The 17,139-nt window shown below is 36.6% G+C and overlaps 1 protein-coding gene across 1 annotated transcript; it reads right to left on the bottom strand.

Moving 5' to 3' along the window:
* Positions 1-13,143: 13,143 nt before the first annotated feature.
* On the bottom strand, positions 13,144-16,557 carry LOC126416355 (uncharacterized). Its single transcript, XM_050084035.1, has one exon. It carries the CDS (start codon positions 16,499-16,501, stop codon positions 14,684-14,686), a length of 1,818 nt encoding a protein of 605 aa, XP_049939992.1. The 5' UTR covers positions 16,502-16,557; the 3' UTR covers positions 13,144-14,683.
* Positions 16,558-17,139: the final 582 nt, after the last annotated feature.

Here is a 17,139-nt window from a genome sequence, read left to right as displayed (position 1 = left end):
GGCAGTATCTATCTTACCCCTAGTGAGATAGGCCTCTACATCCTTACATTTGTCCTCTAGCCATCCCTGCTTAGCCATTTTGCACTTCCTGTAGATCTCATTTTTGAGACGTTTGTATTCCTTTTTGCCCACTTCATTTACTGCATTTTTATATTTTCTCCTTTCATCAATTAAATTCAATATTTCTTCTGTTACCCAAGGATTTCTACTAGCCCTCGTCTTTTTACCTACTTGATCCTCTGTTGCCTTCGCTACTTCATCCCTCAAAGCTACCCATTCTTCTTCTACTGTATTTCTTTCCCCCATTCCTGTCAATTGTTCCCTTATGCTCTCCCTGAAACTCTGTACAACCTCTGGTTCTTTCAGTTTATCCAGGTCCCATCTTCTTAAATTCCCACCTTTTTGCAGTTTCTTCAGTTTTAATCTACAGGTCATAACCAATAGATTGTGGTCAGAGTCCACATCTGCCCCTGGAAATGTCTTACAATTTAAAACCTCGTTCCTAAATCTCTGTCTTACCATTATATAATCTATCTGATACCTTTTAGTATCTCCAGGGTTCTTCCATGTATACAACCTTCTTTCATGGTTCTTAAACCAAGTGTTAGTTATGATTATGTTGTGCTCTGTGCAAAATTCTACCAGGCGGCTTCCTCTTTCATTTCTTAGCCCCAATCCATATTCACCTACTATGTTTCCTTCTCTCCCTTTTCCTACACTCGAATTCCAGTCACCCATGACTATTAAATTTTCGTCTCCCTTCACAATCTGAATAATTTCTTTTATTTCATCATACATTTCTTCAATTTCTTCGTCATCTGCAGAGCTAGTTGGCATATAAACTTGTACTACTGTAGTAGGTGTGGGCTTCGTATCTATCTTGGCCACAATAATGCGTTCACTATGCTGTTTGTAGTAGCTTACCCGCATTCCTATTTTCCTATTCATTATTAAACCTACTCCTGCATTACCCCTATTTGATTTTGTGTTTATAACCCTGTAGTCACCTGACCAGAAGTCTTGTTCCTCCTGCCACCGAACTTCACTAATTCCCACTATATCTAACTTCAACCTATCCATTTCCCTTTTTGAATTTTCTAACCTACCTGCCCGATTAAGGGATCTGACATTCCACGCTCCGATCCATAGAACGCCAGTTTTCTATCTCCTGATAACGACATCCGCTTGAGTAGTCCCCGCCCGGAGATCCGAATGGGGGACTATTTTACCTCCGGAATGTTTTACCCAAGAGGACGCCATCATCATTTAATCATACAGTAAAGCTGCATGCCCTCGGGAAAAATTACGGCTGTAGTTTCCCCTTGCTTTCAGCCGTTCGCAGTACCAGCACAGCAAGGCCGTTTTGGTTATTGTTACAAGGCCAGATCAGTCAATCATCCAGACTGTTGCCCTTGCAACTACTGAAAAGGCTGCTGCCCCTCTTCAGGAACCAAACGTTTGTCTGGCCTCTCAACAGATACCCCTCCATTGTGGTTGCACCTACGGTACGGCTATCTGTATCGCTGAGGCACGCAAGCCTCCCCACCAACGGCAAGGTCCATGGTTCATGGGGGGGACACAACTCATAGAAGATGCAATCTTCTATGACTTTTTACACAACTCATAGAAGATGCAAATAGTCAATGACCACTACAGTGAACCTCCTTCTCCACACTTATAATATGAACAGCAGCAGTATATCGACAAGACCATTATGTGACACAAGGGATGTCCTTCCCCCCCCCCCCCCCCAACCCCACCCCCTCCCCCCCACTACCACCCGTCAGTCTTCTGACTGGTTTGGTGTGGCCCACCACGAATTCCTCTCCTGTGCTAACCTCTTCATCTCAGAGTAGCACTGCCTCTACAGTTTTTGCCCTCTACAGCTTCCTCTAGTACCATGGAAGTCATTCCCTTGTGTCTTAACAGAAGTCCTATTATCCTGTCCCTTCTCCTTATCAGTGTTTACCACATGTTCTTTTCATCTCTGATTCTGTGCAGAAACTCCTCATTCCTTACCTAAACATTCCACCTAATTTTCAACATTCGTTTCTAGCACCACATCTCAAATGCTTCGATTCTCTTCTGTTCTGGTTTTCCCACACTTCAAGTTTCACCACCATACAATGCTGTACTCCAGACGTACATTCTCAGAAATTTCTTCCTCAAATTAAGGCCGATATTTGATATTAATAGACTGCTCTTGGCCAGGAATGCCCTTTTTTGCCATTGCTAGTCTGCATTTTATGTACTCCTTGCTCCGTCCATCATTGATTATTTTACTGCCTAGGTAGCAGAATTCCTTAAGGGACATATGTGAATGTAATTAAATGTGCCAAAATGAAATGGACTGAAGCACATGAAATCAGTGAATATGCAATGACACAGTTTTAAACTGACTGTTCCCCTTGTAATACTGTTCCCATCATACAGTGTGGGATAACTTCTCATGGTAGTGTTTGGAAATCATAAGTGGAAACATCAGTATGCCTGAGAGGCTTGGCGTCATGCTCAGAGAGCCTAACAGTCAGTGTTACTGTTCATGCTAAGCAGGAAATCATGGTTCAAGTCCCAGTTTGGCACAAATTTTCAGTTGTAACATATTCATAACACTGCAGTCTTTAGCATATATGAATTGTTCACACTGATAGCATTTCATCTCACTGAATCTTCACTGATTTCACAAAGATCAATACATTGATTTCATTTTAGTGCATTTAATAAACTTCACTTAAAGCACTATAACACTGTTTGAAAACACAGGTATAGTAAACACGGGCCATCACCTGACAATGTCCAGATCGTATTTGGGCAGGAAAACAGCTGGTTTACACAAAACAGTCATTATGCTTTGAAGACTAGTACAATAAAAATTCAAATAAATAAAAATAACCAGCTAGTGTAAATAATCGACATCTATGGGTCCACATTAAATCAAACAGAAGACGTCAATTATGTTGTGTCCAGCTGGATAACAAGATAAAATTATGAAATAACTTCCATAAATTAAGAAGCAGCCTAATTTGACATATTCTGAACTTAAAAATATCTCTTAATGTGTTAATTCAAAGACAAATGCGCTAGGTTAATTTGCATACTTTTACTCCAAGTTATCTCCTGTAATTATATTTAAAGTCAGTTAAAGAAAAGTAAATAAAATATTAGCTGTGCACTTAAAAGTCATGTGTAGCCAAAACTGTAGTTTGGGGAAAAATGTACAAAGATCTTGTGGTTATAAAACTTGCTTTCAATTTCATATAAACCATGATTAGCAAACCCACAATACAATATACACAATTTCCTTGTACAATATGCACAATTTCCTTGTAGCTCCACATTTACCACTTTAGGATTCAGAGTAGGATTCTACATTCTGATGCAAAGGACTTTAATATCACGATATGCAAGAAGCATGAATTCTAGACACTCTTTCAATTTAAAAGAAAGTTAGATTTCTCATTAATCACTCCTGCTACTATTAACTCATTATCAAGATTTAAGAACAGAAAATTCCTGTTAACAGAATGATGACCGTCTACATCTGTGTTCTGTGTTTTTGCAAAATTAGGATTGGTACATTCTCATAGTGATTACTGAACATCTTGTAATAATTCAGACCTAATTATGGGCAATGTTATAAATTAATATATCTCATAATTTCATCAAGATAATGATTCTGAGGTTCTACATAACTCATGTTATTGTACTGAATGTATCTATGACTGAATTTTGATTGTCATCTGTTTTAAAAGCAATGTAAAGAAAATGTCTACTAAATTCAGTGAAATGTCATCTGTATGTAAGGAAATGACATCAAATATTAATGAAGTGCTAACTACACCAGATACTACGCTTCCCAGCACAACACATTGTCCAATGAATTGTCAGTTAACAGTAAAAAACAATTACATTTCAAACTGACATAATGCACCCTTCAACCATTTAACTTTCATCTCAGAATGGCACTTCAGGCATCATTATGGACCCTGAAGTGAACTTTAAGTGAAAATTTACTGTAATCACAAGACAATAATAATGTTACAACACAAATTAGTAACTTGCAACAGGAACAGTCCAGTGCAAAACATATGAAACCAGACACATTGCAATCTGTTGTTACTACACATAGCAAAAATATTTATTCCACACTACACAATAACATCTCTAGCACCAAAATAAATTATGCAGTTCTGTCTTCAAACATGTGTCCTATGAGGGGGCACAGTATTACCATTACAGTCAACTCTATTACATGAATGCTTGTCTGCAAATGAACAGTTGCTAGTACTCAGTTCCCTAACTTTAAAAAAAAAAAAAAAAAAAACTATAGTAATAATTCAAATAACAACAGCAGCAAGGTTCTGCTGTTGTGGCATGTCAAAAGATGGTAATGTCAATTCTGTGATGCACCCAATGCTGTCACCACTACAAAACACTTGACATGTGGAACATAGTCCACCAAGTCTCATTAAACTGAGCAGAGACAGTGACAAATGCCAAATCAGTTACCATCACACCAAAATAAGACAATGCCATGATTACGGCATGTCCACAAGCAGAAAAATAAGCAAGACACTTTTACATGGAATTTTAGTACTAAAGTATACTGTTATGTTGAACTGGCAGAGGATCCATTCAACATAAAAAATAATAAATTGAGAGCAAAAACAGTAAGCTGTGGGGTGGATCGGGGCAAAAAAGATAGAAGAGTGAATTTATTCGATTACAGTGACAACTCCGACATCAAAGAGTTATTAACGTCTGAGCAATTTAAATGCCATGTTCGAATGAAGAGAGAATGCCACCCAGGATATATGCTGTAGTGGGAAAGATACCAACTACAGCTGTAATAGAGCTAGGTGAATGTTATATCATTCAGTTTGTTTCTATAAGATTTGTGAGGTCACAAAAGTATCCACATATCCTGTATAAAACTGGAAAATTATCGGAGCTGTTGATGTTAAATCATGAAATGTCAAGATGCAAACTCAGGTGGAGCTTAAAATAGGAACTAGACTGACAAAACACCTGTTTCTAAATACAAATGGATTGGTAGCAGAACACATTTTTGGTACTGATATTCTGTGAAAGACAGATGTAATATTTTATTTCTCTTCAAGTACTGGTAACTATTTTTTCAAATTTTGATAGCTGTAAGATGCAAAGTAAATTTAATAAAAGCGGAATTAGAACATGGTAAATACTGCCAGGAGTAAAATTACTTATGACAAAGGTAACATAAACCGGTAGTATGCCCTTACACTGTAGTCAGGTTGAAAATCTGGTTAAAGATAAGAGCATAGAGCCCACTACTATTGACTCTCTACAATAAGAAGAGTTAAAAGAATATGAATGAAGTATGTACATGTGTTTGGATGTAAGCCTGATATTATCACAAATACTTGTATAAAATGGAAGTTCACTAATGAGATCTAATTGTTACAACACACATTCTATCCCAAGAACAAAAAAGGCAGCTGTCAAATAAAATAAAACAAATGCTTGAATGGACAATAAGTCAGCCTTCCTTGACACCTTACTGTAACCTACTGTTAGTTGTGACTAAACCTGATCAAAGATTTTGTCTAGTTTTGAATGCGAGGGACATTAATAAGATCATTATTCCTGTGAGAACCTAACCCAACCCTGGATGAACAGTTACAGAAGTTCCATGCAGTTAAATACCTTATTAGGATAGATTTGAGAAGTTCACGGTGGGAGGTAAGTTTCACTAAGAAATCTAGAAAATACACTGTCTTTACCTTGGGAGGAAGAGATTACAAAGCTTGTGTACTAAGATACGATAAATGTGAGTTCAGGCTTTTTCATCATGTTCATTGCTGCTTAGATATCGGACAGATTTACATTATACATTGATGAATTATTGATAGCCAGCCACACATGGGAAGAACCTGCAGATCTGTTAGAAAAGACATTACACAGAATTTGTGAAGCCGGGATCATCGCAAACAGGAAAAAGTCGAAATTTGTGATGGATAAAATTAAGTTTCTTGGGCACGTAATCTCGTCTTCAGGACTCACACCAGACCCAGATAAAATCAGTGAAATAAAGCATGAAAAAACAGCTTAAAGTACTTTTTATGTTCATGTTTTCAAAGATTTGTGCCACATCAGTTTTTCAATAATACTTTTCTATTGAGTTTACTGAAGAAATATGCACCTTGGGTGTGGACATGCAAATGTAAAAAAGATTTTGATGTCATAAAAAAATGCTTTAGTTAATTCTGATATTTTACACCATCCAGGCATGACCAAAGATTGTTACCTCCTAACTGACTCTTCATTTTATGGCCTAGGAGCCTGACTATTTCAAGTAATTGAAGAAGATGACAAGCAGGATATTCATGTTGTTAGTTTTGCTATCTGTACATTGAGAATGTGCCTACCCTGCTATCAATTCGAAAAATCTAGTGGTAGTATGGGTATTTAAAAATTCAGTTCTTATATTTATGGAAAAAACATTAAGGCTTACTGTGATCATCAGGTATTACATTTTTTAATGTGCTGCAAATTACCCCAATTTGGTATTCAAACCTGTGGGGTCACTATGGGGGATCTAAGTATAAGTATCAGTTTATGCCATTATTTTCCTACTTGAGAAGATGCATACAGCAGCTACTAAAAACACATCCTACATCACAAGAAGCAGAGCTCACAAACAAATGCTGTCATGCAGAATCACACACTACAATACCAACAAAACCACTGGCAAATCATCTCAATTGATATCATGACACTTGTCCTCAGCTAGAGGTGGACATAAGTCTGTAGTGGCACTATATTACATTTTCACTAAGCTAGAAAGTCTACAGCAGCAAGTGCAATTATCAAAACAATAATAAACAGTTATATACCAACAGTTGGCAGGCCTGCCACCTTGCTGTCAGGTAACACTTCAAACTTCACTTGTCAAACGAGGAAAACATTTTTAAATGAATATGGAATTAAACAGATAACATCATGCTTTCATCCTAAAGAAAATCGTGTTGTAATATCTTTCGAGGATTTAACAAATTCATTAGGATCTATGCACACAGCAATCAAACTAAATGTGTAGAATATGCAGAGCTCTCTGAACAGGTGGCGAACAGCTTGCCATGGTACAACAAGCCGTCCACTCCAGCTGAACTCATATGTACAACAAAAGAGAAGAAAGATTAGATATATCCTCTTCCATGTCTAAACAGAGAAGAGTATTCCTGGGAAGAGAAGGTACGAAAAGTTCTAGTCTCACTGGACTCACCAAGCAGCCATGCCTGATAGAAATATACTGTGATAGACAATTCAGACAAATAGGTATATATCAGGTAGGAGAATATATTCTGTTTAAGACCCACCAAAATCTTCACTTCTTATAAAGGAAACTGTGTACATGGGTCCTTATAAGATTGTGAGGATTCCACATGAGGGCAGTTATCTCCTTGTTTACCCTAAAATCAATAAAATTAAAGAACTGTATGCACACCAGGACTTGAAAAAATATTTGCATAAATGAATGATGTCATTTATATTATGTGTAACATTTTATGTTTAAATGTAATTACAATTATTATTTGTAATCTGTGACTGGTCTAACTAGTGCCAGATGTGAGAAAGAAATGAGTATGAAATGAAGGAATGCTAGGAATTATATGCCTTGTGCTGCCTAGGGCATTCAGATTTTTATATACATGTGTGTGTGCGTAAATGGTAGTTCTATGATGACTAAAGCAAAAGACACTTGGTGTTAGTTTATACACTACTTGGACAGTACACGAAAGTGCATAACCGAAGTGCTATAGTGATCTATGATGTACCATAGTTACTTTAACCTATGAAGTGAATGAGAGTATTTAATGATCCTCATTACTAGGCAATGACAATATTGTGCTGTTCTCCTAGAGGATTACCATTTTGGTGTTTAGAAGAGAAAATGAATACCCTGGCATATTTAGTAAGGGTTAACTCTTCACAATGTTAACAATCTGCTATGATGTCTGCAGTATTTAGTAATAAAGCTGCACGAGTTTTAACTAAACATATTCTTCCACTGCTCCTGTAATCAGCAAAAGAAAGACTTGGCATAAGAAAATAGTGCTACAAATTGCAAACCTTTTGTAAATATTCATCTGTTATATTACTATACTGTAGCTCTAAGAGAGTGACTTAGTTTCAGTATTGTTCAAAATCATGTAAATATTAACTTTAGTAAACCACACAAGTTTTGAATTAGTGCAGTTTTCTTAGCTCCTTGCAAGTTTAAGTACACATTTTGCTCAACTTTGGGTCTAAGTTTTCCTTTGATTTTACTTCGCTTTCCCAAGTTCCATTTACTGATTTGATCTAATGCTCTATGCAAAGGTTGACTTTCGCCCTATAAATAGATAGTGTTGTCCTGATCAGCATAATATGTAATTCTTACACAGTGCTGGAATGCATAGTGACAGAACTGAGTCGTATATGAAAGATATTTCATAACTGTAAGCCCACTTTTGTCATAATATCTGGTTATGTTTCCTACAGAAATATGAAAACATTTATTCTATAAACTTGTAACCTATGTTTTATTAAGAACACTTGAGATCCATGGGAGGGACCAAAAAGCATGGACTGGAAGTAATAGACTAATGGATTATGACATTTTGAATTGTCTCTAAGAGATGAGGTTGCTGTATTAGTGAGTCTGTGACAAGGCTATCAGACAGTGATGAATGCATATCGAGAACAGTTATGGCACACTCAACATAGCACTGTGTTAATGCATTTTGATGTGGACTATAGAACTAAACTACTAGCAAACATTTTACAACCAAGTTTGCACTTACCGGGTATGAATTCAGCAAAAGGCCATCTGCTCCTGATACAGTGCAGAATGATGGTGAGGTTATCCCAGATTGGTGCATTCTAACTATTTGTGAGGCACAAGATCCATCTAATACGTTAAAATGTTCATGTATTTTTTTAAAATTGTGTTCTGACAAGAATTCCTTTCAGTGTAACTTGTATACGCCATACCCTCCATAGAAGTAATTCTGTACAGCTGTTTAGTGTAACCTGATAATGCTACATGGTCTGGGGCACCCTTAGGATACATGGAGAACTGAGCAGAAACCCCTGTATGGTGTTCCATTTGATGGCCTTACTGTTGAGAACCTGGTCGTTAACATGGGTTCTATCACAGCCGATGACGTTGCCTGAACCACACCCTTGGGTCCATACACCTGGTCATCATCTATCACAATATCCAACTAGTGCTACAACAAAGCCTCTCATACACTGTACTGCACACTGTTTATGAGACAGAAGCAAAACTTTTCTTTTATACCAGCATTACAATAAGTTGTCTACAGGGATAGTTAAAGTGATAAACATCTGTATAGATGAAAAGTCTGTATAATATTTGTAATAAGAACTTTAACTGCAAGAACTCCAAAACTAGTAAAGCTAAGTCCCCTGCATTCCACATGGGAAAAATATATCTAAACACAAAGATGATGTGACTTACCGAACGAAAGTGCTGGCAGGTCGATAGACAAACAAACAAACACACGAAATTCGTGTGTATGTTTGTGTGTCTATCGACCTGCCAGCACTTTCGTTCGCTAAGTCACATCATCTTTGTTTTTTTATATATATATATATATATATATATATATATATATATATATATATATATATATATATATATATATATATATATATATATAAAAAAATGGAAGGAAACATTCCACGTGGGAAAAATGAGGCAACAGTTTGTTGCGAAAGCTTGAATTTTGTGTGTATGTTTGTGTTTGTTTGTGTGTCTATCGACCTGCCAGCGCTTTTGTTCGGTAAGTCACCTCATCTTTGTTTTTATAAAAAATATATATACACACACACACACACTGTAATTATTAAGCTGTCAGTGGATGTAATTAAGCACAAATGTTTATCTGAACAGTCCTGAGCTAAATTAAAATTCCAGTCATTCATATTAAGTCATGACACCGTATGTTTTACTGACAGAAAGCTAAACAATATGTGATATTACCTGTTAAACAAGTGTCATGGTGTGAATATTGAATCATCTGGATTACTTGTCTAATACTACTTGCAAAACATCACAAATACTGTTAGCACTCTTAATTTCACTTCCAATTAAATGTAACTACTGCTATCTACCACAACTGTGTCAAGACAACCCCCCTGAATAGTGCAGTTGAATAGTGCAGTTTGAATGTCTCCCTCAAAGTCTATTACAGACTTTGTCTTAAGGCATTGAACAGGGCATTGTGATAAATTAATATACCTGGTAATTTCATTGAGCTAATCATTCTGAGATTCTACTTAACTCACTTATATTGTACTGAATATATCTGTGACTGTGTGTGCTGACATGAAGAAGTTTCATATCAGTGCACACTCCACTGCAAAGTGAATATTTCATGCAGGAACCCCTCCCCAAGGCTGAGGCTAAGTCATGTCTCCACAATGTTCTTTCTTTCAGGAGTGCTAGTCTTGCATGTTTCACAGGAGAGCTTCTGTGAAATTTGAAAGGTAAGGTATAAGATATTGGAGGAAGTAAATCTGTGAGGATGGGTGTGAGTCGTGCTTTGGTAGCTGAGTCAGTAGAGCAGTTGCCCACAAAAGGCAATGGTCCCAAGTTCAAGTCTGAACCTGGCAAACAGTTTTAATCTGCCAGAAAGTTTCAGATCCCATGCAGAGTGAAAATTTCATTCTGGAATGTCAGGTAATTACAGAAAAACATTTGTACAAACGCTGTGAACCAAAACTGAAGTAACTTTATCAGCTTGTCTGTGCAGTCGAGGATACTGCCTTGGTGTAAATTTTATAAAAGTCATATAAATTCCTGAATTGGACAAACAGGTCACTAAGCTGGGTGTTATACAGTACGTCTATCAGCTCAACTTAGAAGTAATTGGATACATTAACAGCCAAAAGCACAAATAGTCTGGCAGATAAATCAAACTCCATCTCCAGTCATGTAATGTCTTCGATTCTTTTTCAGTAATCAAGATTGTGTATTTCAGTTACTGAAACATAGTCACTCATGTTTGATCTACAAATGACTGCCTTGACTTTTGCAAAATGTTCCACATCATGAACTTCCAGTTGATTTTTCCATAGGATTCTTTTTATTTCATAGCATCATTCTTGTCTGCTATATCTGTAACAAAATGATTCTGTGCTTGCATTAAACACTTAATGGATTCAAATAATTGGTGATGTTGTCCATAATATATTTTGTTACCACTCTGCTTACTCTTAGCTCAGTTTTTCTATTCTCCAATGGCTGCCTACAGTTCAGCCAGCCTTCGCTGTTAGTGGTCAGAAAACAATCCTCACTGTGGCTGGCAGTGTTTTCCCGGCTCACAATAGTGCAATGGCATATTAAGCACATTTAATGGCCTTTAAACAATACAAGAAATAAGGCATTTCTCATTTGGCTCAGGTTGCAGACACGGTACATGCCATAGTGTTCCTAATGCAGAATGCAAATCTAATTTAACGCAAGTATTGTTGTCAGCAAATTGCTTGGTGTCAGAAAAGGTGACTGCTTTGCTCTAGCGATGTCCAGCTGCAGCCTTCATTTTCCTCTTCCCCTCACCCCTCAGCCACACTTGTTGCAGCGCTATGAGCAGTAGGCAAGACTAAGGCCACACCACTCGCACCCACAGAGCCTTATTTGGCCAGGCCTTTTCTGGATGGTCATTTTCTATGTTAATGTGCCTATGTCTCATTTTACAGCCCCTTAAATTTGCAATGACATGACTGAAGAAACATCCATTTTTAGTTCTGCTTGATATTCATTAGAACGTTTAATATACGAGTCTAATCATCTGTTGAAATATGGCCCCATGTTTTTTGCTTAGTCACTTACTTTAAGGAACTAGAACTTCTTTATTATATCAATTTATAGAAATGGGTATTATAATTTATTTCAGTCTCCCACAACACACATATTGAGTCACTGGTTGAACACAAAGTTCTTTAAGTAATAGAGATATTCCAGCACTACACTGGGCACTGTATTTCAATTAGAAGAATTATTGGTTTTGAGTAGTGCAGTATTTTTTATGGTTACACCACTGTACCTGATTTTCATTAGTAAGGCTTGTAGAGTGAGCCTGTATAATTGTAAATAATTACTGTTTTTATTGATTTCTACTTTAATACTACCTCAGATAATTTTATTTTTATTTTTCAAATTTTCTGTTTCTTTCAATGTGAAACAACCTTTATTTTTATTTAACTTTCTGCTCTTATGTTTTATTACATGCATGCACAACATCATGGTTCAATGCATTTTGTGAATTACTTGTTTTACAAGTCAGTTCACAAGAGGGTATTGAAGTATATTCTTTGTCACCACAGAAAAATTCTTTGCAGACTTCAAAAAGATTTATTGGGCATCTACAAGGTCCAGTTCACTATTAAGTAGAGCTGAATCAAAGGTTTTGTAAAAATATGAGCACATGTAAATTGTGGAATGAGACTATTAAGGCTGCAGTTAACTGATGGAAACAGACAATGATGGGGAAAAAAGCTAAGTTGTGTCATTTACCATACTGACCAGCTAGGATCCGGAAGAACTAAATTAGAGGATTACCACTTTAAAACTAATTTGTTTTACCAACAGTTGAGCTTATGAATTTATTTATTGCTTAAAATACACAGTCCTCTTTTTGCACTGCTTGTCAAATGTCAGCATTGTTTTTTCTGCCTTTTTCTTATCTACCACCATAAATAGCAACACAGTCCTTTAACATCTACTAACAAGCCTTATGCAATGCAATATATGTTGTGCCATTTGTTTCAGTAAGATTTGCATTTTCTCTAGTTTCTTTCATAGATGTACTCATGGTGCACTGGTGCATGGTGCACTGAGACTGGATGGATGGATGGATGGAAACACAGAGAGATGAAGGAAGAGGCTAGTGAAGACCAAAAACATACTACATGATATAACATACACAAAATCAATCTCATATTCTCCTGTGTAAAGTGAAACAAATTTAAATTCCAAAATCATTTGCTACTTTTCAAGTGGCTACAATTGTGTGGATTTCAGCTGCTAATCTGCAAAGACAATCAGGGCATAACAATATCAATATCAATGACATTTATTTCTTCAATATCCATACAACAATATAAATATATCATGCTTTACAAAATCTGTATATGTAAAATATAATCTGCTGAAGGCGGAAGACATTTTTATAGAGATTCATACAAAGTTCAACATTATATCACAGTTTTCTGGTAAGCAATACTGCACATTATCCACATTATATACTAACAGAGATATAAAAAATACTCTGCTTTGGCTACCAGCACCCTTACAACAAATGCACTGTATATATCAGTTCAATATATAGAGGACGGAATGAATACAACAGACTTTGGTGTTTGTCTGATAACTAATAAGCTTGCTACGTACACAAGAAGCTAACAGACTAAAATACTGCTACGATAAAGCTGTAAAAAGCATTTCATAATACTTACATTAGTGAGTTTGTAACTTTCTACATAACATTCTTTGGATACTATCAGTCTACTTTTTTCCATGTATCTTGTTGGAGAGTAACAGTAAGAGAGAAGGTTCAAATTTGAAATTATAACAATCATACTCATTGTTTATCCTACCAAAACAGTACGAATCAAAAGAACTAAGGTGACAAAAATTTTCACGAATGGTTCTCTTTTTTTATCGTTCATTCAAAATTTTTCAAAACAAAAGAAATGTTTTGGCATTTTCCTGCTGCTACTGAAGAAAAATAAATTTTAATGCGACCAGCAGGACTGTCATTTCAATCTTTGTACAGAATATTTCAACACTTACACTGGCAAAGATGACTTGACAAAATGCTGTGTGCAAAACTGGAACCAATTACCTCATTTTACTTTCACTTACAAAAACAATTATTAAAAATCACTTTATAGTACTCTGAACAAAAATTTGTCACTGATGACCAGAAATAGGAAGCTTTGAATGCTCGATATGTCAAATAAATACTGTGCCTGCCAACTTTTCATGACCTGGACACACATTTATAATTTCAAAGTCCCACAATAGATTACAAAGTGTCTGAAATATAATGTAGAAGCATAACACACAATAAAAATCTATCAAATAAAAGGCTTCTGTTTGAAGGTACATTGTGAGATATTTTCACAGTGATTGTGATGATCTGTTATCACTATTGGTAACTGAAACAACGATGAAACATATTACTGACACTTGCCATTAACAATTCACAAATCAGCAAAAAATCTTTGGTAATAGTTCTTGGTCACACACACACACACACACACACACACACACACACTCTCTCTCTCTCTCTCTCTCTCTCTCTCTCTCTCTCTCTCTCTCTCTCTATAATTTTCACAAATATTGAACTAATAACCCAATTAAAAGTAGGTACATTTTCTTAACAATGTAAATAAGTTCCAGTACTAGCTATATTAAAAATCTTGCAAAAAACCTGAGATAGTCTGCACAGAGTACTGTGCTACTCTGATGTGGAGACATCCCTTATCCCATCATACTACCAAAATATAGCTATGTAATGTACAAACTGTCACACTACACAGCAGTGCACCATCACTAAACATCATTCCCCAGTGAGAAATGTTTAGAAGCAAAAAATACAGACCCATTTTTAACAGTCGTAAAAGACAACTACAGACTGTAAACAAACATAACTAAAAACCAAACAAGAAAAAGGCTATTTTCTAGAGGACATCCACTACCAAATGTGAAAACTATAATGAGATTTTCTTTATTTAACCATGGATTACTACCATCATCAAAATGCATTGGACACTGGTCACGTTCTCTTTCATACTCTACCATATCAATGGCGACAGCAGCTCCTTCTGTGTAATTCCAGCTGGTAACATCTTGCTTGAGATCACAGAATGGGCCAAGAGCCTGAGACATCAGTACCCTGTTAAGATCAGCTCTTTGATATACCCAGCAACGATATTTGCTAAATGCATCAAGTTCATCATATGTTATTAAATAAGACTTCAGATTCTCCTTCCAAAATCCAATACATTGCAGTCGGTAATCAGGATCACTATATATGTCAACAGGTCGACCACGGTGGTCTACACTAAGGCAATATGTTTCATCAATTGCAATTTCTTTCTGGTCTGGGTCACAAACCGAAAAATCTGATATATTCTGCTTGCAGTAGATATTTGGCCTTGGTGATAATGTCACACCTCCAAGAATGCGGGTTTCAAATGGTATATCTCCTCGCTGTGTGAAGTTAAATTTACCTGCAACAGGACACTGAACAGGGGCAGGATTCTTTGCCAAATATAAATCGTACTTCCATGCTTCTTGATTTTTGAATTGCACCCATGAACATACAGTACGAAAATCATCTGTGATAAAAGCTATACCGCGCCTATATCTTATTATATTATGATGTCGGGGCACAAAGTCGAAACATACATAATCTTTCTGACAACCATCAACAGTGAGTCTAGCCATCATGTAACGAGTTCCTCTGTGTTGGTGGCAAACGTATATGGTTCGCCGGAAACGTCCCTCATCTGGATACCATGTTTCCATAATGTGTGTTTCATTTATGAAAATATCAGCATCTATGTTTGCTGTGTTTATCCATTCACCTGAGAAATTTTGTGGAAGTGTACAACCAGGAACCACAGCTTCAGATTTCACCGGTGTGAGATGTAATCTCTCCGGACTCTGCTCCACTGTTTTGAGTGTGTTGCATTCTGCTGTAATTGAAACACCAATATACAGGTCATCATCCCTATTTTTCAAAAAACATCGATATTTTTCGTCTTTCCTCGACTCTTTTGTATTGGCAACGGCAAAAAAGTGATTTTTACCCACAAACCAGTCTCCGAGGCAACTATATTCTACAACACCATCAAACGTTTCACTCATTCCGGCACATTTCTTGTATGTTATGTTAAATTTCTGATTTGTGATCAGAAACTGTGTACCAGCAGTCTGACAGGAACGGACCATAGCGTCTGGGTGGTTACATTCTCCTGTAAAGCGAAATCGATTCTGATAACCAAACTGCCAAACGCCTTCTAAACTTGAACGGCAATTAACTGGTACATAATTTTCATCGAAAAGTGTTATCAGTTGTTGGTCGGGCTTCAAACCTTTGCAGACATTCTCCACAGTTGCCTCTCTTTCGGGAGGTACAGAAACACACGCAGTTTCCATCTTTTCCAAAACGTTAACTGTCCTAACCAATAATTTCACGCATGTATAGCAGCTTGAGCCCTCCTGCTTAAAAATAAATGTATAATTAACATGATATTCTTCTTTCATGTCTATACAGTACCCTTTCCTTGACATGGAATCCGCATTTATCTCAGTCGTCGTAATTCTTCCATTTTCCCAGGAAAACCACGAACCGCGGATAACAAGAGGAATGTTGCAGTTTTGTTCAGAGTAGGTCGGAGTAATTATAATAAATGTTAACACGACAATTAACCTTGCCATTTCTCTCTCTCTCTCTCTCTCTCTCTTTCCCAGCAACACCCGTCCGAAGAGTCACGCCCACCTTCGCCACTATCGAAAAAAACCAACGCACTAGAGGAATACGTCGTCTGCTGCACAGTCAAGGAGATTAGATGCATACTCTACCATGTAAATCTATGGAATGGGTATCGATACGCGCAAGGAAGGACCTTTTTGTCTCTACATGCATTAACTGCTAGATCACGAAAGGTTTACCTATAACAATCCGCTGTATTTTAGATTTCCACTGCACTTTATCGTTTTGCCAAATCCCTCATTTACATTGCGAAAGTTACAAACTGAAAAACATCGAATGTGTAACTACAACACACGGCAAACAAGCGTGTCATACTTGTCAATTATGGATTTCAATTTTTCTTCTTTTAATAGGCCAGCTCACAACAATATATTACATTTTATCGTATATATTGCACGCATTTTATGTGTAAATATCGACAAAATTACAGGTGAAAATATTTTGTAAAAATCTCAAAAGTGTAATAATTGAACAGCAAAACGAATTTTGATGTATATACTGCGCAGCAGTTTTTCTAAGTTTATGGAGAGACTATGCTAACGGAGAAGGTGCAAATTAAATTGTACTCATGGAGTTATATGAC

Source organism: Schistocerca serialis, chromosome 8, assembly GCF_023864345.2.
Source record: "Schistocerca serialis cubense isolate TAMUIC-IGC-003099 chromosome 8, iqSchSeri2.2, whole genome shotgun sequence".
NCBI classification, from domain to species: Eukaryota; Metazoa; Arthropoda; class Insecta; order Orthoptera; family Acrididae; genus Schistocerca; species Schistocerca serialis.
This window is presented reverse-complemented; position numbering and strand designations above follow the sequence as displayed.

Excerpts from the sequence above, each read along its gene's own strand:
- LOC126416355 (XM_050084035.1), bottom strand. The coding sequence starts at position 16,501 with ATGGCAAGGTTAATTGTCGTGTTAACATTTATTATAATTACTCCGACC.